Raw genomic sequence first — 24,876 nt, forward strand, 5'->3', positions numbered from 1 at the left:
TAAAAATAGAGTGATAAAATGATAAAAAGAAATACCTAGGAGGTCAGGTAGGTTGTTCAGATGGAACATTGTCTGAAAATGGTGGTGGAAGATCAATACTCCTGTACTTCCAACTGATGGAACATTGCGTGAGAATGATGGTGGAATGTCAGTGCTTCTAGCAGACCAGCAGAAACAGGAAACATTTTTCACAGAGTCAAGAAAAAAAATAGATTTTTTCTTATTTTAAAGTTAAATTTTTTTAAAGAAGTGGTAAAATAACTTATCGAAAAGCAAAGAAATAATATATTTCTACTTTTTAAAAAAACTGTGAATTAATTTTTCGAGGAATTAAAAGTTTTTTTAAAATGGTGCCAAATACGCGTATGATGACTTTTTATAATCCAAAAATAAAAAATAAAATAAAAATATAATTTCTACTACTTTTCAAACCGACTATTAATATGATTTGGTCTAATCTATTTATTATCACTTGAAGCTGAATTATTGTTATTAATATTAGTATTTTTTTTTATCACTAGTTGATTTGAATATTGATAACACACATCTTAATATTATCGTTTTTATGTTTAGAATTTGATTTTTTTATTTGACTTTTGCATTATACTTGAATGAGATTATAAACTTTTAATTTAGATTATGTATTTTAAATTTGTGTATTTTTATATATTTATTTATAATTTTATATATTATTTATTATAATTTATTTATTTTGGTTAAATCATAGTTAAACCTCTAAATTAATAACCCAGTAATTAGACTACTAAGTGGTTTGATGACTGAATACTCTAATTTTATATATTGATGAATTTAAAATTTGTTTAGACTTCATAATGTGATTATTCTAATCAGCAATACTACATGATAAATAAATATTATTATTTTTTATCATCATTTAATCAGTAATATTTATATTTATATTTATAAAAAATTATACACAAAAAATATATTATTTGTATTTATATTTACTAAAATTTATATATATAAATTAACATAATTTATATTTATATTTATCAAAATTTATATATAATAATTAATAAAATTTATTTATTGAACATAATTTAATATATATATATATATATTTTTTTTGGTAATGATAATTTAATATTTATACTAGCCTAAAATGACTAAAAGCTGCTTGCCCAGCAAATATAAATATATATATATATATATATATATATATATATATATATATATATTGGTAATAATAATTTAATATTTATACCAGCCTAAAATGACTAAAAGCTGCTTGCCCAGCAAATTTTATACTACTTACATGATCTTTTTATTACTTTACATTTTATTTTATAGGTTATAGATTACATTTTGGACAAAAAGAATCACGTCAAGAGCGAGACAAGACGGACATGGGATTGTAAGGTACTTGCAAATTTGATTTGGATGATGAATAAATTACATGTGAATAATGAAATAAATAATGAGAAAGTATGGAATCAATAGTTTTAGTGTATAATGTGTATAATAAATTTAAAAAAAAAAGATATTTTAAAAATTAAAAATTAAATTTTTAATTAATTATTTAATAATTATTTAAATTTAGATTTTAAACTTTTAAAAATTAAGATTAATAGTTAAATTCATTCATAATACATATAGCTCTTACATCTAAATCCTAATAAAGCCGTCATTCTCTATCTGCTACCTACATCTACTTTGCGCCTTATAGTCCCCTCTCTTTTCATAGTCGGCGGCAATCATCCGGCGATCAAGTAACCCAAACCTCAGTACCGCCATCTCCTTCCGAAGCAGCGCCATCCCGCTTTCGCGGTCAGCGACGTTCTACCCTCCTAGAGCAACGCCGCGCCGCCCCCTTCGCCGTCAGAGCCTCACCGCGAATATAACTCTTTCCTTCCCCTTACGTAACCATGCCGCCGACGCTGTTGCAGACTCCAGCCGATGCCGCCAAAAGCTCAACGATGCCGCTGTTTGAATTAACTGAGTGAGTATGATAGATGTAATGTACGCGTGCTTGAAGACAATATCAAATCAAAGACTCAATTGCTTACTTTTGATTCTCACTCATGTCTCCTCATCTGTTCAAACTTTTTTTTTCTATTTTTTGTTTCTCCAGTTTTATGGTTACATCAAATTATAAGACTCATGTGTCAAATTATACATTTTTCTTTTTTCTTTTCATAAAAATTAAATTGTTAGATGATCATAGTTGTTTCTTCTATTTATTCATCTTCTTCTTCTATTTTAATGGTCAATTTAGAATAGTCATTTTAGTAGGTGCAGATGGTTATTTTAATTTTTATGTAGATGATTATTTTGATTGGATTGGGTTTAGTTATATATAACTAAAATATGTTAGATATTTGATGAGACCATATTTGATGAGATATTTTGGCTTGATTTGAATGGATTTCATCACATAAACTCATACTTAAGCACCAAAATAGCATACTTTTGTGATATCTCCCTAATTTGGACATAAATGTGAAAACATGTGCTTTTGTGCCTAAATTAGTGATTTTAATTCCACTTTTATGCCATTCGATGCCGTGATATGTTTTGTGAGTGATTTCAGGTCATAGAAGCAAGATTGGCTAGCCAAAAGTGGAAGAAAGCATGTACAAGAGAAAACACTTGAAGAAAACAAAGAAAAGCACACACAGACAAGTGTGTGCGCACAAGCATCTGTGCGTACTCATAAGAAGGAATTAGCATGTGTGTGTGCGCATAATCCTTTGTGCGTACGCACAGGAGAACATTCAGCAAAGTGTGCACACGCACACGTCTGTGCGTATGCACAGGTCCCTGCACGTGGTTTCATTAATGAAACACGTGATCCGCGATTTTGGGGCCCTTTGGCCCAGTTTTTGAAGGCTCAATGCTGAATGGGAAGTGCTATATCAAAAGGGAATGAAGACATATTCGAGGAGGCATTATTACAAACATACATTAGGTTTTAGTTTAGTTTTTCTTAGGTAGAAATCATCCTTAGGAGTAGGAGTAGTGTAGATAGCAATTGCTCTCCTAGGATTTTGATTGTAGCATTTTATAGCAAGTTTGATTTTGGATTTTGCTTCTTTAATTGTAAGTACTCTTTAATTCCTCTTTAATTACATCAATTTTGCTTTTATTTCTCTTTGGTTCAAGTATTTTGTTAATATTGCAATTTTGAGTTCTTGAAGTTTTGATTGATGAATTTAGTGTTTTATGCTTGCTTTATGTTTGTTTGGATGTTTATTGTTGATTTTGTGAATAGTTGGTTATAGTTTTCCATTTTTCTTTGCAATTTCTTATGTTTTGGTTTTATGCATACAAAGTGTTTGTGAAAATGTTAACCTTAGAATTTGAGTAGCTTTTAACACCTTGGCTTGGAATTTAAGTTTCTAGGATACTAGAGTCATGATGTCCGACATTTAGTGGTAATTCTTGGGTAGTTAGTTGACTCTTGTGTCCATTGAAGCTAGCTTTTTACCAATTAATTTGGTAAGTTAGCTAGGACTTATGTATCAAGGTCAATTATGCTTGCTTGACCTACTCCTCGATGTTAGGGGTTAACTAAGCGAGATTGACTCATCATAATTACCATAGTTGTGGTTATGACGATGATAGGATTTCTTGGATCATCTTATTCCCAAGTCAAGGCTTTTTATTGCATTTATAGCATTTTCACTAGTTTTGATCTCATTTTCTCATTTTGATCATTCCTTAGTTCTTTGATTTCTTAGTTCTTTTAATCTTTTGTTCTTTGATTTCAAAAACCCTGTTTGTCCTGGTAACCAAGAGAGTGACACTTCAATTGCATTCCTAGGGAGAACGACCCGAGGTTGAAAGACTCTCGATTTATATGTTTTGAACTGGAAAAAATACTAAACTTTGATGTTTGGGATTGAATTGCCGGTTTGGACTATACTTGCAACGAACCATTTATTCTTCTTTTGAGAAATTCTGAATCGGTGTAAAATCCTCTCTCACCAATATTCAATTCATTAGGTATACAGATAAATGGATGATTATTTTTACTAAGGGTGAGTGGCGTGTGACAAACTAAGTAGTGACGATGAAATAGGATAATTATTGATGAAGGTGGGGTGGCCGCGACCGTTGAAAAAGAAAAAAGTATTGAAGTGAAATACTCTAATAAATTAAGATTTTAAATTAAAAATTTAAAATTTAAAATTGAGAAATTTAAAATTTAAAATTTGATGTAAAATAATTAAATGAAAATTTTTAAATTTATTATTTATTTTTAGGCTAAATAACCATGTCATTGTACACGTTATCAAGATTTTTCATTAACTCTCTAGGAAAATTCATAAATAATTAATGTTTAATGCGAATGTGAAAATTTAAATGGTGAGTTCTGCCGTGGCTAATATTGTGGAGGCTAAGGGTGGATAAGCTTTGACATATTAATGAGCACAAGACACGTGGCAAAATAGTTTAACACATGAAGATCACCTGCAGCAAGGCCTTCTAGTCTTCTACCTTAAATCCTTAATCGTTTCAATTCGATTGCAAAGCAGGACCTAATCTACATTTGTCTATGGCTACCGTCGAATCAATCCAGAACGGCACCTCCACTCCTCCAGCAATGCCTCCCAGCCACTTGCACCGAAGAATTCCGGCACCGCCAAACAACCCGCCACCACCACCACAAACCCCGTAGCAGCAGCTGCCATCGAATCCATTGCCGTAAAATCCTTAACCTGATGCACTCGAAACTAAGGACTTAAAGCTGCATCAACAGCCAGAACGACCACTACTCCGTCAGAGAAGACACGGCCTGGTTGGCTCGGCCACTGCGTGTTCCGGCTCAACGTGCCGGCGCTCAACATCGGCAGCATATAATTGGGGGGAAGGCAAGCTTATTAGGAAGACATGTGAAGGAACTGGAGCTCCCATTTACGACATTTCCGATCCAATTGAGTCTCTCTCTCCAGAAGAATCTTAGTCATCATGCGTTTGAAATCTTAAACCTTTTTGCCATGTGTCATGTGTCTATTGAGAAATAAAAACTTGTCCACCCTTAACCACTAGGGCTGGCAATGGGTAGGATAGGGTAGGGTTTGGACCCTACCCTAACCCTACCCGCGGGTTTAAAATTCTATTAAAACTCTGTCCTACCCTACCCGCAGGTTGAGAATCTCTCAATCCTAACCCTACCCGCACCCTAAAGTTCTAAACCCTATCCTACCTTACCCTACCCGCAGAAATATCAAATTTTTTAAAAGTAAATATAAAATTCAATTATTTCAAATTTTATACATATTAATAACATAAAAAATAACAAACTAATGCTCTAAATTACTAAATTAACTAACTAGTTTAGTGGTTGTTCACTTATTGTAAGTCATTATATAAGAGAGGTTGTGAGTTTAACTCTTACTTCCTTCACTATATACCTAATTTTTATAAAATATGTGTTATATTTGAGGTGCGGGTAGGGTAGGGTAGGGTACACCCTAAACCCGTACCCTACCCTACCCGAACGGATTGGACCGGGTTGGATACCCGCAAATAGGGTATGAATTGCCAGCCCTATTAACCACCACAATACTAGTCACCAAAAAATACACCTATTTAAATACCTGTTACACCTTATCCCATTACCATCTCTAGGTATAATCTCCTAATTCCCATGGAAGTTCTCAAACTATTGTCCTGCCATTTGTGAGAATATTTCGTTAGCATATTCCGTCAAGGTTAAATAAATAGAAAAATCACTATAAAAAAAACTATTAAAAGGAATTTTTATTCTAAACTATTAAAAAAATCTAATTAAATTAATATTTAGAGAGAATGATTGTTATTTTTTATAAAAAGTTAGTAATTCCTTAATTTATCTTTTTATTAATTTTTTTTATAAATCTTTTTCTGATAACCGCTGTTAAATTGAAAACTCAAATTTCTTCAACTACTAGTTTACCACTACTCTTCAAAATTCTTTTCATTACCTGTGCCGTTGTGCGCAACTTTGTTTCTTGTCACCATTTTACCATTATGTTAGCAATTGGCAATTCCTTTCCTTTTAGCAAAACATAATATTGCTTCGAATTCACCTTTTTAAAAATAGATAAATAAAATTAAATTCGGTTAGTCTAATAGTCAGCTGACTTAGCTTATTAGTCCGCTAATTAAGTGTTAAAATTTGAATTCTGCTTTGTGCATGTAGTAATTCATAGACCAACGTCAAACTTTTAAATAGAATTCTAATGCGCGACAAATTAATCTTTATCTTATCGGATTAAAGAATACCGTAAAAAAAAATAAACAAAAGATTTTATCTGATCTTGTCAATATCATTTTTGAAGACAGGAAAAAAGTAGTTTTGCCATGCATATAATTATAAAATTGACACCTAACACCTAATATTAAGTTGGCTTAAATTTTGTCTTTTCATCCAAAATCTATTAAATTTTAGTTTCATGCCTTATAGTCAACCATAGACAGGGTGACACAGATTCTTTTGATTTTTCATTTTAAAATTCTTTACTCTTACACTTTGTTTGGATTAGGAGAAGATGGAAGGAAAGAAAATATTAAGAAAAAAAAAGGATGAAAATGTGAGTTTTTCATTGTTTGAATGAAAAAGAAAAATAGAGCGAAAAGAAAAAAAAATAATGTGAGACCCATAAAAATATTTTCTTCTCAAAAATGAGATGAAAATGAAGGAAAATGTGTAATAAATGTAAAATTATTAATTTACCCTATGATCAATTAAAAAAAAAAAACAAGGGTATTAATGTAATTTTTTTCTATTATAATTTTTTTCCTCTCACTTTTTTTCTATTCAAATAAAAAAAAATCTTCTCTCTATTTTTTTTCATTCATTTTCTCTTTATCCAAACAACACATAAAACAATCAATTTTTCTTTCTATTTTCTTTTCTCTTATTTTCTTTCTTTTTTTTCCTTCTATTTTCTATTATTCTATCCAAACAAAGTGTTAGATTTTTTTTTTTAATTTTATTCAATTTAGTTTCATGCCTTATAGTATGCTATTTACTTTCATGTAATAAAAAGGGACATCAAGCACTAAATAAGTAACAAATCATTATTTTTCGTGATTCTATTTCATTTCATCTCACAATTACTTTTAACAAAAGTTCTATACTTCTACTCATTTCAAAGTATATGACGTTTAAATTGAAATCGAAACGAGTTAGCTCCAACACCGTGGAGCTTTCTTGACCATGTGTTAGACAGAATGGAGTTTGAAAAAGTATGGTGGAATTGGATTAATAGTTTGCTAGAGTCAACATCAATGTCAATATTAATCAATAGCTCCCTAATAAGGCCATATAAGATGGAAAGAGGCTTATTTCTATTTATGTTGGTTGTGGATGTGTTTAATAGACTGATTGATCGTGCTCTGGGCGTACGTATGGTGGAAGGATTGGAAGTGAGAAAGAAGAAAGTGTTGTTATCGCATCTTGAATTCACGGATGACACGGTTCTTTTTTCCCCATAAACCAGAGGTCGTGAGGAACTACAAAAGAAATTTAATGTGTTTTGGCATGATGTCGGACCTAGAGATAAACTTTGAAAAGTCCACAATTATTCCGATAAATTACGATGAGCAAATGACGCATAGTCTGAAGGTTGCAATGAGATGTAGTGTGGGTTCTCTGTTCATATCGTATCTTGGCATTCCGCTAGGGGCGAATCCAAAAAGAATAAGTACATGGAAGTCGCTGATTAACAAGATTGAGAAGAAGTTAAGTTCATGGAAGGCAAGCTTACTAACTAAGGCATGAAGATTGAATATAATAAAGTTTGTTATTAATAGTCTACCAATATGCTTTTTGAATTTGTTCAGGATGTCAAAGGAGGTGGAGAAGAAGATAATTTCAATGCAATCCTAGTTCTTTTGGGGAAGCAACAAGACAAGAGAGTTATGCCAACTACAAAGTGGAGCACTATACAGAAGCCAAAGAAGCATGGAAGGCTAGGAGTAGGTGACATGGCAATGAAAAATGCTGCAATGCTTTTTAAATGGTGGTAGAGATTTTCAGATGAGAATGAAACATCGTGAAAAAAGGTGACCGATTCATGTTATGATATCAGTGAAAATACATTTGTGGGTGAGTACGAGTGCATGAAGTCTAATTGTCCGTGGAAAGACATGGTTGGCATCGCTAACAAAAATGTAACAATCAAAGATATTTGCAGAGAAAGATGGAAAATGTGTGTTGGAAATAGAAAAAGAATTAAATTCTGGAAGGATATGTGGGTGGACAATAAAATTCTAGAAGATAGGTTTCCAATACTATTTACAATGTCCAGCATAAAGGAAAGTTACATTAGTGAATGTGGTATGTGGATTGGTTACGACTTGGTCTGAAATTTTCAATGGTGGAGGAATTTCATTGAGAGAGAAAAAACACAAGTTATAGAGTTACAAAATATATTGGATAGTGTGTTTCTTTGTGCAGGTTAGAGAGACAAATTGGTATGGTCATATAGTGCAGATGAGAGATATTCTACAAAGTCATTTACTAGTATAGCCACAGGAAAAGTATATGGGTTATTAACAAAGAAGCATGTGTTTGATGATATATGGTGTGCTTGCACTTCCGAAAATAGAAATACTTACATGGTTGTGATTTTGGGGGGAGGGAGGGGGTGGGGAGGGTTAAATACAAAGGATGTCCTACTCAAAAGACACATCATAAGATAAGGCGAAAAAGTGTGTTCTATGCGGTAACAAAACTGAGACGGTAAACCATTTATTTTTGCATTGCAAATATATGACAAAGTTGTGGTGCCTAGCTATGACGTAGGAAAATATATGTTGGATGGATAGTGAGGAGGTAAAAACGTGGTTTGAGAGTTGGATGTGTCAGGATATAGAAAAATAAAAAAAGAAAGAGATGGATAACTTTTTTTTTTTTTTTACTATTGTATGGATTGTTTGGAAAAATAGAAATCAAAGAATTTTTAAAGATAGGATCGTTATTTGGATTAGTGGGTGGGAGCAAGTTAAAACTTTGGTAATAAATTGGAGTGTTAGAGAGAAGAAGGCTAAAAATATAACATTGTTAAGTGAAGAGGAGATTGATGAGAGATAGATGTTAGAAAATAGATATGGTGGCAATGTATAGTGCATTAACCTGAAATAAATATGTATGCTATTGGAAGATACTTGATAACTAGTAATGGTGAGATAACATGCTTCATGGGTAATACTACAAATGAGAGAAGCGATGGGGATGCGGTGCTTCAAGGAGTAAAAGAGGCGATGGAATTCTTATTGGAGAAAGTGGATATTGTGAAAGAGGAGATAGATACAACTGATTTTGTGTTGCAATAAAATTGTTCATTGGATTAGGGAGAAAAATACACTAATTGGAAGCATAAATTCATAAAAAATAAAACTAAAAACATGGATTATTTATTTCAAAATGTGCAGGTTGAATTTAAATAAGAGAATAAATTTATGGCAAAAAATCAATGGATGCAAATTGCACAGACAAAGAAGTCCAATTAGGTGATATAAAATCAAGGATTCAATACTTAATATGTTTACTATCATGTTGGTTTTACTTACTGTTTCAAATTTTGAGATTTTGATGTATATCCTGTGGGTTAGCTTATAAAAACTAGTTATCCTTAATGACATTGCGAAAGGAATAATTAGTGAAATATACGTTGCCTTTCTCTATATTTGGGTGAGTTTGCAGCGAACCATCTAATAAAAACATCGTGTATTTGATTCACACCTTACCTTAGCATATGACTACAGTTCCTTTACTTTGTGAACGACTATAGAATATCATATAACAGACTAAAATACCATTTAAATTCATAAAAGTTCAGAATATTAATAAATTTATCTATAAATAAACAACATTAACTTTGTATTCATAAAATGCAAAAAACTGTTATTTTTTCAGAGGTTCGAAATTCTGAAAAAACTACCCATAAATAAAATTAAAATTTGACATCATTTGTCACGTAAAAACAATTTCTCGCAGTTACAAAATTAGTTAAATTTGTGAATATTTTAAAATTTCATAGTTAAAAATGATTGTTTACTCTATAAAAAATAATTTCGAATTTCAACCTCCCTTCCATATTTTCCATTCAAGCTCCTCACTCTATTTCAAAACCAAGATTCTACACTACCAAAGTGATCCTCATAAACCTGTTGAAACTTGAATGGTGATACCAATAGAAAAGGTCTACTAAATCTATTCTGTTTATTATAGCAAATATGAACTTATTTTGCATACATAGCATTGAGGTACCTACCATAGTACCCAAAACAGGAATCTTATCCACCCAAGACAAACTAAAATCAACAATCACACCGTCATAATATCCGGCATATACATACACCAGGAATTTGCGGCAACAATGAATGTATCATCAAGGATTCTAATTTTTCACAGTTGTTACATAACTGAGGAGCATGCTGACAACATCCCCCGATATTCTTGAAGACTCGGATTTCAGGTGATGGATCTTTGACTCAGTTTCTTGCTCAAGTCGCTTGACATTAGCACCAGAATCTCCACTACTCTGCATTCATAAGAAAGAATGCACACACAGATTTAGAACAAGACAATGAGGTAACCTAACATCGGCATTTCTAATTGAAATCACACTCCCTTTCAAACACATACCTCTGAAACTTTCTTCTGAAACTGGTACTCAAGCTGAGCTCGATGTTCAGCAATCTCCTTTTCAGCCTCATCTTTGGCCTGTTTCAGCCTAGCCAGTTTTTCTAATAGCAGAGATCCAGAGTATTTATCAGTGTCGAAATAAAGATATTTGACATAAATCACTAAACTCATAGGAGTAACAATAAAAAACAGTTAAAGAGAGGGTGGAGTGAGGACACAACAAAACCATTCCCATCATAAAATCAAGGACTCATCTTTCCATGTGAAATAAAAAGACCAATGCAAAAAGAATAGGATAATTGCATTGGCCTTCCTTGAGGTAGAGGTTGCGTAGTATCGTACAATACCCCTCAACTTGTAAAACTATACAACAACCTCTCTTGAGATTCAAGTTAGATAACACTCGTTACTCGTGTATTTTATAAAATGCGAAGCTAACTCCCCTTTTATACATTACACTGGCATCTCCTCCGGGGAGGTCATAGGTATGACAAAATCAAGGGGTATTTATTGCATTGTTTATAAGATCGGTGTAATTTACCCGAAAGAATAAATTGGTGAAGAAAACTATCTTTGGATAAGATGACATGGTAGGATTTTTCAAGTTTAAAATACATTAAAGAACCAAGATTCAGATGGCAAACCAAAAAATGAGGAAATTAAAATGAAAACAACAAGGAATAGCAGCTATACCATTCTTTGCAGCATTCACAATCTGCTGTGCTTCTTGTTCAGCAGCCAACAGCTGTTGAATTCCGCCTTGACCCCTGCTACTGGATGCCATTCTGTGATGAAACCAAATCGCAACTATCAAACTAAGGCTCAATAGAACAATTACAAGGTAGAAACAAATAAAAAAAGTCCTTTAGCAACATAAAACAAATTCTTCTGCAAAAGCTAGCCAAAATAGAACAAGAAGAATAACAATGCGCAAATAAATTTTAAGCTTAAACAATAAGACATTTAACTCAAATATATTAGGTAACCCACTAATTAATGATCTTCTAGGAGAAAATGAAAGGCACAACAAAGGGAGCAACAGTACGTTAATTGCTGATCATCAATTTCAACCTCATAGCAATGTGTGCACCCGAACCCCTTGAAATAGCCGATGTGGGTCCAATTTCGCAACTGAAACAACCACTTGAAAATAATATTTGAGCATCAAATTCATTGTGTTCTGTCACTACCACCAACACCCTAATAAACTATTACTATTAGACTTCCAAACAAATTATCAGCACAATCCCCTTACTTATCCTATACAACGACCGATATGTACCGATCACAAAAAAACAGAAAAGAAAGTTAAGCAATTAGATTTAAGAATTGAAGTCTGAATATGTGTAAGCGAAACCGAGGGGAAAAACAAGTAAAAATGGAGATTAAGAAAATGAAATTGGTGAGAATAGATTATTGGGGATGGAATTTCCCATAGAGAGCGTAGATCTGGTGTGTACGAGAGAGAGAAGGAACGTACACGGCAGGAACTGAGTACGGCAAGGCGGCAAGCACGGAGGACGTCAAGGAGGCGAGAACAGAGGACCACGGACTGACGGTGGGAACCGAAACGAGGACGGCGATGTGGCAGGAACTGAGTACGACTGGCGGCGAGAACGTCTGAACCACGAAGAGGGAGGGATGATCGCGAGGAGGAGCGGGAGATCTCCGGCGATCAGTCTCCGGTGGTGGTCAAGGAAGAAGGAGTGGCCGAGTGGTGTCTCTGATCTGTGGGTGTGGGTAAGCGTGAAGGGTACAGCGCCGAGAAGAGGGTGAATTGTAAATCAGGGTTGTTTAGGCCGAAGTTAAATATATATATATATATATCATAATTTATTGTTTTTAACATTATTTTTAGTCATTAATTCAATTTTTTTACTTTAATAATTTCATAATATATATTTAGTTTATATTTTTAAAAGTGATTAATTAATAGATAAAATAATAAATTTGGATAATTTTTTAATATTTTTCATATAAAAAATATTGGAGACCAACTTAAAATTAGCCAAATTTTAATAATAACTGGTGTATGTTTTCGTATACTGTACATACATGATAATTAATTAAAATATATAAATTTTTTTATTAAAAGAGATTAAATAAAAATATATATAATAATTATTACTATAAATATTTTATAAAGTTATAATTAAAATCAAAGTTTAATTATTTTTAATGTTAAAAGTATTAAAAATAATTAGTATTTGTCTTCACTAATTTGGATTGATTGAGTGGTCATTTCACTCGTCTACCAAAGTAAGTATTAGAGTTTCGAATCCCATTTTGTGTATGTAACAATTCATTGGCTAGCCGCAGACCCTTAATAAATAGAGCTTCAATCCATGGAGGATTAGTTCTCGACCTGTCGAGTTGGAAAATACAGTGAAAGAAAATAGTATTTGTCTTGAAAGTAGAACAATTTGAAATTTAATTGTGACAGTTTTATTTATTGGTATCATATTCATTCAGGAAGTCAAACAATATGATCAACGTTATTGGTTAAAATTTTATATTTTATGACATGATTTTCAAGCTTCTAAACTTATAAACTTATGTCGTTACAAAAACTATTAGATTGATTAATATTTTTGTTCATATTATCAAAACACCGTAGTTGAGTATATTAATTTGTGTAAAAAAAACTATAATAATTTTTGTTATTCAATATATAATTTATTCTATTAATTATTATTCCTAGATTGGAATATATTTTTTTTCTATTTTTATATTATTTTATCTGACAATAATTACCATTAAAGAAAAAATGAATGACTATATTATTTTATAATATGATGTACAAATAATTTTTTATTTCAAAATTAATTCTGGTTAGTGAAAAAATTCAAAATTGATTAATAACTCGCCTTTTTTAAAATTTTAATAACAAAAACAAAATTAGTTACCTGCAAAATATTCAGCATTTAATAATTTCAATAATTTAAATTTTAATTACCAAAAATTAAGTTAAAAATTAATTATAACTTAATAATCGATAATTAATATATATATATATATATATATATATATATATATATATATATTTATATTAGTACACAAATAATAATATCTAATATATCATTTAATTATTTTAACAGAACTAATGTATATTTTATTGAGGATTGATTTATTGTCTAAATTTTTTTATAAACTTTATAATATGTGAAAATAATGATCTTATTTTTTATTATTATTTAAAAATTATTCATAATTTTTTATTATGTAATTAACTTAATTAATAATTTTTATTATTATTTTTCTACCAAAAAAATCATGTTTTGAGTATTTGTATATTTTTTAATACTAATAAATATGTAGGTATTTGTACTATTATATTTATTGTCTTAGATAATGGATTAAATTACTTATTTCGTATGTTAAATAATATAATTTATATTTTATATATTAAACTCATCAATTTATCTATATTAAGAGGAGAAAAATTATGCAATAGATCCTATGTTATAAAGATTAGTTAATTTACATATAAATTATCTTTAGAAAAATAAAGAAATAATTTATCACATATAATAATTCTTGATATATGTAGTGTCATGTATATATTAGTATGATCTATTTTAATTATGTGAGTGATTATTATTATTCACTTTTTTAATAAAATAGTAAATAATATTTAAAATTAAAAAAAAAAGATAATTAGAATTTTTTTAGTTTGATATATACTAAATATAATCATATTTAATAGTATAGTATTTATTACAGCACTGACTCAAAATATTAAGTCAAGCGAGTAAGATCAACCTAGGTCTATTGTTAGGATACTAAATCCGATTTAGGTTCATTGTCTTAAAACCCGATGCAGATAAAGTTCACGTGTCCTATCTCAAATCGGCTCAAATTGAATTTTCGTTGTTAGTTAGATATAGTAATAGATACTCGTGTGGGCACGGCGACGGACCCCTTTTCCCGTCCTTCGCTCCCGTTTAAAAAAAAAATCCCTCGTTCGCTCTCCATCTTCGTCGCAAGCCCCTATTTAATTATCCCCTTAGCGAATGCAGATTCTCACGATTATTTATGAATATTCTTTGAAAATTTTTGAAAAAAATAACAAAAAAACTATAATAATAATAATAATAATAATAATAATAATAATAATAATAATAATAATAATAATAAAATAATCAATTTAATATAATTCAACACAACTCATAATATATTTATTATAAAAAATAACATTTAAAAAAATATAAAAACATCTTACAACATAATAACATAATATAATATTTTAGAGTGAGACTGAGTGACATAATGATGAACTTAAGAGGCAGAGAAAGTGAGTTAGAAGAAGAGTAGATACAAAATCAAGGCTAAGGATGAGTCTAGAAAGAAAAAAAAAGTTTAAATTGGAGACAAAAATTAGGATTACCAAATTTAAAATATATATATATATATATATATATAAAAGAATAAATCAGTAATTTATATTCACATGGATTTAACGAGTCCCTTGAAGAGGGTACCTAAGTCTCCATCCCAGTCTATTTCACGTGAACAGGTCTTCACCTGTAAAAATTTTACTGATCCCCATTTAATCCCAGATTGGTTAGTCTTTTTTATTATTCCAATTGTTAACATTTGTTGGTTCGTGACGTGAAATTACTCTAGCTACTTAGTAAATTCCTACATAACTAAAGTTCAAGCTATATCATTCTCATAAAATAGTAACACCCTTAAAAACTATTAATCAAAATACATAAAAAAAATATATAAAACAAAATCATAGAAAATTTTGGCAAAAGAAAAAAATTACAAAGATTATAATGGAAGTACAAAAAAAAAAGAAAGAAAAAGAAAGTATAAAATACATTCTAATTATATATATATATATATAATAATAATAATAATAATAATAATAATAATAATAGGTAAAAAATTTAAATTAAATTCATTTATTTCATTTTCTTATTTATTATTTTTTATTTTGGTCAAATCAAATAATTAGCATAATTAATTATTTATACTTAATATTATTTATTTAGTAGTATAACGGAAACATATTGAAATATCAAGAATAAAACTAAAACTAAATATTAAGAATAAAATTAAAAACTTTATATTTACTATTTTATAATTTTTTTTAAATAAAAATAGGAAATAATATATTTATAAATAAATAAAAATTATTATTAAAAATTGAATATCCAGATAAAACAAAAATAAATTATAACTTGTAAAAATAATTTATAAAATTTGTTACACAAATATTAAAATGTATGAACTGTCGTGATGTCACTAACACAAATACAAATCAAACAATATAAACAAATGTATAAAAGTAGAAATAAAATCTTCAAACTCAATTAATGAAACAATAAATAAAAATTTTGTTATTTATCTAGTAAACGCGGTAGTAAATACTCGACAAAATGAAATCATATTTTTATAAATATATTTACAGACAACTAAAAAATTAAAAACAAACACACTAAACAATATAGAGTATCAATGGTAAAATATAACCTAAAAAAGTCACTTAAATTAAAAAAGAACATGCATGTGATGAGTTATAATAAATTTATATATGAAGAGTAAAAATAAAATAAAAAATTTAAAATAAAATAAAGAGAACAATTAAAAAAAATAAAAAAAGGTAAAACAAATAATGTGTGAAATAAAAACAAATGTATTGTAATAGAAGATTAATATAATCAATGAATATAACAGATAAAGAAAAAAAATTAAAATACGATCTCATTAAACAAATTTCAAGAAAAAAATTTTGAAGAAGAACCTATTAATCAATTTTTATAATAATATTATAACAAATTTAAAATGTCTGTAAAAAAATAATTCTATTAATCAAAATACATAAAAAAATAATTGATATAAAACAAAATTATAAAAATATTTAGCAAAATTAAGATAGAAAAAATAAAAATAAAAAATTACAAACATTACACTCGAAGTACAAAATAAAAAGGAAAAAGGGATAGAAAGCACATTGTAATTATATATAATTATAATATATTGTTGAATTATTATACTAAAGAAATTGAATTGATGTCTAAAAATAATTACTAAAAATAATAAATTTTGATGACTAAAAATAATAAATTAAACTAAAGAAAATTTGAAAATATTATCTGAGAATATAAAAATATAGAACATATAATATAGGAGTATATATACATTAATAACACAATAAAATCGTAGCATATAAAATTAGAATCCTTCAATATTTTTAAATGAATTAAATCAATTCATTTAAAAATAATAAATATTCATTCACTACAGTGATTAATACTCATTTTATTTACTGGATTGTACTAATAAGTAGAGAGCAATTAAAAAATATATGTGACCAGTTTAAATAATTTATTTAAATATCTATTAATTAATACAAAGTATAAACTCGTTACCTTCTCAATAATTAATACTCATTTTATTTAAGTATCAATTAATTAATACTCGTTGCCTTATATATTATTTATTAAATCATTTAATATATATGTGGTTTAATGAATCAAATAAAATTTTAAATAATTTAATATCTATTCTAATTAAATTAAGTATTTGATTAGTGATGATTGATGTAATTTAATGAATCAAATAAAATATTAAATGATGGAATATTATTTATTCTAATAAAATCAAATTAAATATAATTAACTAGTTATAAGTAATACAGTTGAATGAATCAAACACATTAAATTAAAAAATAATTTAGCTAACTTGTCTCTTAAGGACACATTTTAAAAATATTTATTTTTCAATAATTTTTATAAAATATTTCTTTTTATAATGTTTTTAGTCTATGCTCTAAGGGCACAATTAGCAGAGCCCATAAAAAAAAAATACTTAATTAGTTAATACAAATAATTAGTATACTTGATTTGGTTCAATAAATTAAAAGAAATAAATGTGAAAGGAAGAGATAGAGAAAAAGTAAACAAATAAAAATGTGTAGTTATCAAAAGACAATAAAAAAAAGTCTTTTTTATTTTTTATTTATTAATTTTTAACTTATTATAATTAATTTCACACCATTTATTATGTGTTATTCATCTTACAAATTAACACAATCAATTAGTTTAACTATAGATAATTAATTATAATTGATATAACTCATTTCACTATACTTTCTAAAAAATTAATTAAAAAGGCACGTTTTAATTTTTTGTTAAAGTAAAATAAAATAAAATACATAAATTGAATAGATATAAATATGAAAATTATAAAATTCTATTAATACTTTAAATAAATTAGTACCATAAAATTGAATTTAATGTCTATTTAAAATAATTACTGACATTTTATTCTTCTAATTATTAATAATTTAAATAAAATAATACACTATAACTTATTTTTTATTTATTTTAAGTAATTACTAATATTTTATTTTTTTAATTATTTTCTTATCTTATTTATCATTTATGCTTTTGATAAAATATATTAATAAACAAATAAACTAAATTAACTACCTCAATTATACTTAGACTATTCAATAATTCAACATAATCTTTTCAATTTGGGATTAACTACTAACCATAGAAAATAGAAAATTTAGAGTAATTTAGTATTATGAATATTAATTATGTATTGTGAAATAACCTAAAATCATAATGTAATTTATTTTTAAAAAATTAATCAAGCATTATTGTTAATTATGAAATAACCTAAAATTATAATGCATTTTATTTTAAAGAAACAATCAACCATTAATATCAATAAATAAAACTTATCGTCAAAATGCTTTGATTAAAAATATTAGGGGTTAATTACTATTCATTATTAATAATATATCGATTATATCAAAAAGTAAAAAAAAGTAAAATATATATATATAGTGAATTTAAAAAATAAAGATTGTTAAATAATTATTTTTTTTTTGAAATAAATAGTAAAAAAAATGTTATAAACTATATTCTTTCATAAGTAACCCTTTTAAGTTGTATATTTAGTTTATTTGTATATCATTTATATTGGCATTATTTTTATAACGATCATTTATTTTTAATAATTGTTAGAGTTTTTGATGCCTTACAATTATTATCTATAAAGAAGAAACATATATATTCTGAAAAAGTTATTAAACAAATTTTTTTTTTTGCTCTATTTTCACATTAAAAAAATTTTTGTTTTGTCATTTTTTAACTTTTATCATGTTATTATAATTGTTAAATAATATTAAAAAAAATCTTTAAAAATAGAAATAGCGATGACACTTCGAATAATTAATTCAATAGAATTAAACTTAAACGAATAAGATGATTCAATTAATTATAAGATAATAGTATATTTATAAATATTAATAATAAAAATAGTCTCACTAATGTAAATGACCTATACAATAATTATATGAAAAAATAAATAATTACATAATTGCATAATTTTAAGATCCTATATGATTGAATATAATGGACAAATTAAGAAATATATATATTAAAAAATATCCTAATATTTTAGCATACTGTAAATCATACTATAATTTTATATATCATATTATAAGTTTAAGTCAACTCCTTAAACACATGAAGTACACATGATAAAAGAGAATATTACAAAATAAAATTATAGTAAGATTATTTAAAGATATCGTAAAAAAGACACATCTCTTTTGTTAATAAAAAGCTAGAAGGGAAAAAATATGCGCCTAATAATGAGCAACTAAAATAGACAAAATATTTTTAAAAATATAAAAAAATGAAATGCATAAGTAGTGATAAAAGAAATAAAAATTAAATAAATTACAAAAATTGTACCCTAAACACAAGAGAGAGAGAGAGAAAGAAAGAGAGAAAAGAGAAGGAATGAGTAAAAAACACATTATGATTTCGTATAAATAGATGGCATTGAAAAAAATAAACTAATTAAATTAATTCATGTATTTTGTTATCATATTTATTATTTACTAAAATAATTTGATATTTACTCCAATTAAATCAATTCAAATAATTAATATAATTAACTAATTAATTGTGAGATTTGAATGTCTAATCAAATTAATTAATTGATATCATTAATTAGTTATAATTGATTTGCTTTACAGAATTAAAAGAAATAAATCGAAAAACACTCTCAGAAGCATGTCATGTCAGCTCATTAAGTGTAGAAATCCGATTTTTATATAATAGAATAGATTAATTATTATTTTTATTCAAAATATTACGTTTAATAATATATTAATCATCATTAATTACAAATTTCAAATATAAGGATTGATACAACGGCACATTAATGATGTTCGCTTCAAGGAGTCAGCAAACCCTAAACCCGTGATCGCATTTTCACCCGTCTCCAGATCCTCTTGCCATCGTGGTAGTTGCGTCGTCACCGTGCCACCGCAAAGACTGATCAAACGCGGAGGGCCACTCCTCGATTCCGTTTATAATACAACCCTTTTCATCAACAAGAAATTCATCCTACACACTGATATTGCACCGCAACTCCACCTTAGTTGTTGTCGTCATCGTGCATGTCCCGTTGTCGTGACACCGAACAGCTCTCTCATGGAGCCATAGCGTTCCACCTACATAGGAGCAAGGTCTAGTTGTTGCCGCTAAAGGCGGGTTGAGAGTGTTGCGTCAATGGAACAATCAACTTATGAAAAAGGATCATATGATACTTCATATGATGTGAGTGATCATTCTAAATTCACCGAAGTCAATGTCCGATGTTTGAGTGAGGATGATACTCAACGTATAGAAAAAGTAAGTTATGTTTTAGTAGTATAATTGGTATAGATTTTCTTTATGATAGCCTGATGGTACAACTTGGATCTATGATGTGTTTTTTTTTGTCTCTTTTTGTTCACCAAGTTGCATGTATCTTTACAACTTTATTTAGATTTTTTTGTAAGTATTAATAGGGATATTCTTGTTTGAAATTATTGTACTTTTGTTTGTTTATACATTGGTGTTTTTGTAAGACTCCGAATTTTAAAAAGTCATTAATAAATTATTTATGATCTATTATATTTATTTAAGATTATATTTTTAGAGATTTTTACATATAAGTTGAGTAAATTCTTATTTATTATTTAGAGTTCTTATAATTAAAAAATAGTGAATATTTTATATGTCTTAATGTTAAATATTTAAATTTTTAACTTTATTTTATAAATAAAGAAAAATTAATTTACTTATCTCTAATTTTTATCAATTTGGTATTTAACTGAAAAATAATTTAAAGATTGGTAATTTAAAGATATTTTTAAAGATGAATACTTTATAAATAATCTAGGTGAAATAATTATTATTTTACTTTTTATTTATTTTATAAAAATTACAATACTACTCCTATTTTAATAAATAAATAAATAAATAAAATACCTAAACCAACCCACTAGTCCTAACCTAACCTAACCTAACCCACCCTAACCCTAGTTACCACCCATCCCCCTTCACCACACTCACGGAAGGAAGAAACAAAGAAAGGAAAGAAAGAAAGAAAGAAGAGAAGAAAAGAACAGAAGAGAAGGAGAGGAATGAAGAAGAAGGATACGCGTCGCGGCTGGTGGGCCTCACCGCCGTTGCCGCCGCGCCGTCGAAAGACCAGCGGAGAGGGAGATAGAGCGCGGCCCTGAAAAAGTGGGGGAGTGGTCATCGTTGCTGCAGAGAAGTCGCACCGCCATTGCACCACGCCTAGCCGGCTAGCCGCCGCCGTCACGTCATCGTCGCTAGCTTTGTCGGATCTTTGCCGCCGAACCCGTCCTTGCTGCTGCCGTTGGAATCGTGAACAAGGAAGGAAGAAGAAGACGCGAGCCATGGCCGAAGGGAAGGAGGCGTCGTGTCTGGCAGCCGTTGTCGCATTCGCCGTCGTCTTCGCGGGGTTCATATCACTGTCATCATCGCCGTCGTAAAGCCCTCGCCGCTAGTCCGCCTTGAAGCCACCGTCGAGCAGAGCCGCGTGAGAGAGAGATGCGGAGGAAGGAGCCACCGCCGTTGAAGTAGGGTCTGTCGCTGTCGTCGGTGCTTTGCTGTCACCGCCGTTGCTGTTGGGAGTTGTGCTGGCCTGGCCGAGCCTATGCTGCCGAGAAACACCACTGCTGCCGCTAAGAATGCACTACCGGTAAGGGTTTCGAGTTGATTTCAGTTATTTTGAATTTCCAGGGAAACGTTACAATTACTTCATGTTGGTTTCATTCGCTGTCGCCGGAGTTCTGGTCACTACTATTACTTGGGATGGCTGCGGGGGCTGCCGCTAAACCAATTTAGAGACCGCGACTGTTTGATTTTGTTATTACAGTAAGTATTTCTTTGGAGACCTCGCGTTAGTGTTCTATTACGTGTATTAGAGTCTTTGCGATATTATTGATTTTAGGAGTTAGTAACCAATGTTGCATATTGTGTTTTAAAGCTATTTAGGCTATTGCGAAAGTGAGCGGAGCTGGAATTGAAGTTGCCATTGATTTCGGGCTGAGAGAAAAGAGTTCTGTTGATGCGTTTGGGTTATGGTTTTGACTTGTCAAGGTAGGGACATTTTCTAAAAACTAATTTATTTTAAATTGGAATTGTTATAAATTGATATGATGTGCGAAATGCATTTCCAGTGATTATGTAAGTCTTACGAATTGTTTGGTTTGTCTTGGATGAATATGGTTGTCTGTTTGATTGCACTATTTACTAATTTTGTTCAATTGGAGATTTCTGGGTTGGTTTGATTTGAAATGATTTTGATAGTTTGAAATTCTGAATTTTTCTTTATTGGAAATTGATTTGGTTTTGGACTTGTTGGAAAGGGTTGAGGATTGGTTTGGTCGGGACCCAAAAAGGGTGGCAAAATCCAAGTTTTAGGGGTGATGCTGCTGGAATTTCTATAAAATCCAAAATATTAATTGAATTGTCATTTATAAAATTACAAATTTAGGAATTTGATTATTTTACTTGAATTATTTAAGAAAATGATGAATTATGTTTTGAATTGAATTATTGAAAAGAGAATTATGATTGAGCCTTATTTCTTAATAAAAGGCTTATGTTTGAGGGGTTGATTTAAATATGAGAATGGTTACATTTTTTTTTTTAAATTTGATTAAAGAATCACATTCGGAGTTGTTTTAGTGGATTTAAAGAAAATTGGGCTTTGATTGAGTAACTCTGTTCGTGACGTTTTGGAAGAAGTTAGAGAATTTGGTTTTAAAAGTAAACTTGAAGGTGGTTCTAATTTGAATGGACTGGTTTTATTCTAAGCAAGTCGATTTTCCAAATTGTTTGGGACTTCTGAATTCTTGTGATTTGATTTTGATTGAAATTAAGAAAACAATGACTTTTAAAAATCTTTAATGAATTTAAGGAATTGAAATTTAGTAGATTCTCTCTCAAAATATTGAGACTTTGTGGCGGTAATTAATTAATAATTCATAATTTAAAGTGGTTAAGCGGATGGTTTAAGAATGAAATGATTGTTGAGGTTGGTTTGGGAAAATTACATGGTATAGAAAAGAATTCTATAAAGAGAAAGGATTTTTAGTTTCAAAGTAAAGTGATTTGAGGAAAAAGTGATATATGGCATGAATGATGATTTACTTGATGTGGATTGTTGAGGAAGTACGAAAATGATTATGAATGAATTGGAAAGATAATGAAAATGAGCTTGAATTTGATTGTAATATGCCTCTGGGTAAGATGCAGTGGTGTTATCCACTTGCTCCGAGTAAGAGGTGAGAATATCGGGTAAGATACAGTGGTGTTATCCACTTGCTCTGGTTGAGAGTTTGAAACTCCGGGTAAGATGCAATGGTGGAATTCTATCGCCGCTAGCTCTGGGTTGAGAACTGTAACACCACCTGGGTAAGAGGCAGGGTGAAGTTGTCCCCTACTCCGGGTACGTGGGTAAGATGCAAGGGTTGTGGTGTTGTCCCACTTGCTTCGTGTTTGGTGTTCTGTCTAGGGTTAGTTACCGGACATGTCGGGTTTGGCTTTATAACCGACATATGAGACTCATCAGCCATAGGGCAAGCATTCATCATATGCATTTATGTGACATTGTTTGGGTGTGCATATTATAATTGGTTTGCCTATGTGAATAAATATGTTTAACTGCTAATTGCTCTACTTGATGTAACTGCTTGATTGTGTTTGAACCTTCTTACTTGTGTTTGTGACTGAAGTTGAGTGGATTGTGATGAATTAGACATTGATTGAATTGTTTGAGCTAAGGGCCATGTTTGGTTTGTGTTTCTGGTTTAGAAAAGTATGAAAAATCAAACTGGTTCAGCATAGACTTAATGAAACCTTTGCTTGGAACAGCTTGGTCATTCATACTGTCTAGGAAAGACTTTTAAAAAGGTTTTGGATTTTTGAAGAATTAACGGATTTATCTTTTAAAAAGGATTTCAGATTTTTTAATAAGAATCTTTGGTTTGGAAAAGATACATAAGGCAGCTATTAATCAGTATATTTTTTAAAACAGTTTTATTCTACATATGTTAATATAGCAATTCTCTAACCCTATAGTGAGAACCAGCGAGAACGATTTTCTCACTCCCCTACAGGTCTTTTCTTTTTTAGGATATGGGTGGCGAAGTTCGGAAGAGTTTATTTCATTTTTCTGTTTACATGTTATTTTTGTATTACTTTAGATATTATGTTTTCCTCACCTTCAACTTTATAAGTTTTGTAAGAGGGATAAGAATTTGATATGATATGCTTGTAAATTAATAATATGTATATATATGTATTCTTTGTAAGTATTGTAATTTGTATTGTAAGTATGGATGTATGTTTTGAAAACTACGGTTTTAAAGTTTTAAACAGGCTCCTATTTTAGTAGTATATATGTTAAGAGTCGTCGTAATACCCGATCTATCAGAGTGACGCAGCCGAAAGCGTGACATTCTAGAAGCTAAGGTGTTACAGTTCTCAATGAATAAGTGGATATTGAAAGAGTTTTTTCGGATGTTGAATAATGGATACTTATATCCTTTTCTAACACATTTTTGGTTTGATTCGCTCAGCTGTATTAGGGTGTTTTCGATTGCAGGGGGAAGAAGCTATAGACATTATTGAGTTGGAGGATGATGATACAGAATTGAGTCATGAGGTGTAAATTCTATTTATTATTGTCATAATACTAACGAGTTATTGGAGTCTAATTTTTTAAGTATGTGCGGCATTGAATGTTATTTTCTCTGAATGAATTTGCAATTACTGGATCAAACTAGAATTCAACTAGAGAAAATCTCTTACGTAGGATTGCGATTTGGTTCGTTGTAGCGGGCATAAGAATTCTATTCGAATTATGCAAAGAAAGTTAGGTTCATCACTAAGATTAGGAACACCAACTTTGATAAAACAAGGAAGGAATTAAGG

The 24,876-nt window shown here is 29.3% G+C and overlaps 2 protein-coding genes across 5 annotated transcripts; one reads left to right on the top strand and one right to left on the bottom strand.

The window, feature by feature from the left end:
- Positions 1–7,495: 7,495 nt before the first annotated feature.
- Positions 7,496–7,980, top strand: LOC107646803 (uncharacterized). Its single transcript, XM_016350958.1, has 2 exons — positions 7,496–7,708; positions 7,795–7,980. The coding sequence occupies exons 1-2, from the start codon at positions 7,496–7,498 to the stop codon at positions 7,978–7,980; spliced, it is 399 nt and encodes a 132-aa protein (XP_016206444.1).
- Positions 7,981–10,160: 2,180 nt separating this feature from the next.
- Positions 10,161–12,395, bottom strand: LOC107648630 (V-type proton ATPase subunit G). Of its 4 annotated transcripts, none has more exons than XM_021104410.2 (5): positions 12,084–12,387; positions 11,675–11,734; positions 11,297–11,388; positions 10,604–10,704; positions 10,161–10,499 (listed from the first exon to the last, which is right to left on the bottom strand). In XM_021104410.2, exons 2-5 carry the CDS (start codon positions 11,677–11,679, stop codon positions 10,356–10,358), a joined length of 342 nt encoding a protein of 113 aa, XP_020960069.1. In that variant the 5' UTR covers positions 11,680–11,734; positions 12,084–12,387; the 3' UTR covers positions 10,161–10,355. The 4 variants fall into 4 exon arrangements, with proteins under 4 accessions (XP_020960069.1, XP_088345475.1, XP_088345474.1 ...); XM_088489349.1 differs by having other exon boundaries at positions 11,649–11,734; XM_088489348.1 differs by having other exon boundaries at positions 11,594–11,734.
- Between the last annotated feature and the right edge of the window lie 12,481 nt (positions 12,396–24,876).

This window comes from Arachis ipaensis, chromosome B6 (assembly GCF_059453495.1).
Source record: "Arachis ipaensis isolate K30076 ecotype BB chromosome B6, ASM5945349v1, whole genome shotgun sequence".
NCBI classification, from domain to species: Eukaryota; Viridiplantae; Streptophyta; class Magnoliopsida; order Fabales; family Fabaceae; genus Arachis; species Arachis ipaensis.

What these genes read in the sequence shown, in the direction of transcription:
- LOC107646803 (XM_016350958.1), top strand. Translation starts at nt 7,496, where the DNA reads ATGTCGGACCTAGAGATAAACTTTGAAAAGTCCACAATTATTCCGATA. An exon ending in AGAAGTTAAGTTCATGGAAG is followed by an intron (nt 7,709 to 7,794) that starts GCAAGCTTACTA and finishes GAATTTGTTCAG; the next exon opens with GATGTCAAAGGAGGTGGAGA.
- LOC107648630 (XM_021104410.2), bottom strand. An exon ending in TGTGAATGCTGCAAAGAATG is followed by an intron (nt 10,705 to 11,296) that starts GTATAGCTGCTA and finishes CTCTGCTATTAG; the next exon opens with AAAAACTGGCTAGGCTGAAA. An exon ending in TTCAGAAGAAAGTTTCAGAG is followed by an intron (nt 10,500 to 10,603) that starts GTATGTGTTTGA and finishes TTATGAATGCAG; the next exon opens with AGTAGTGGAGATTCTGGTGC.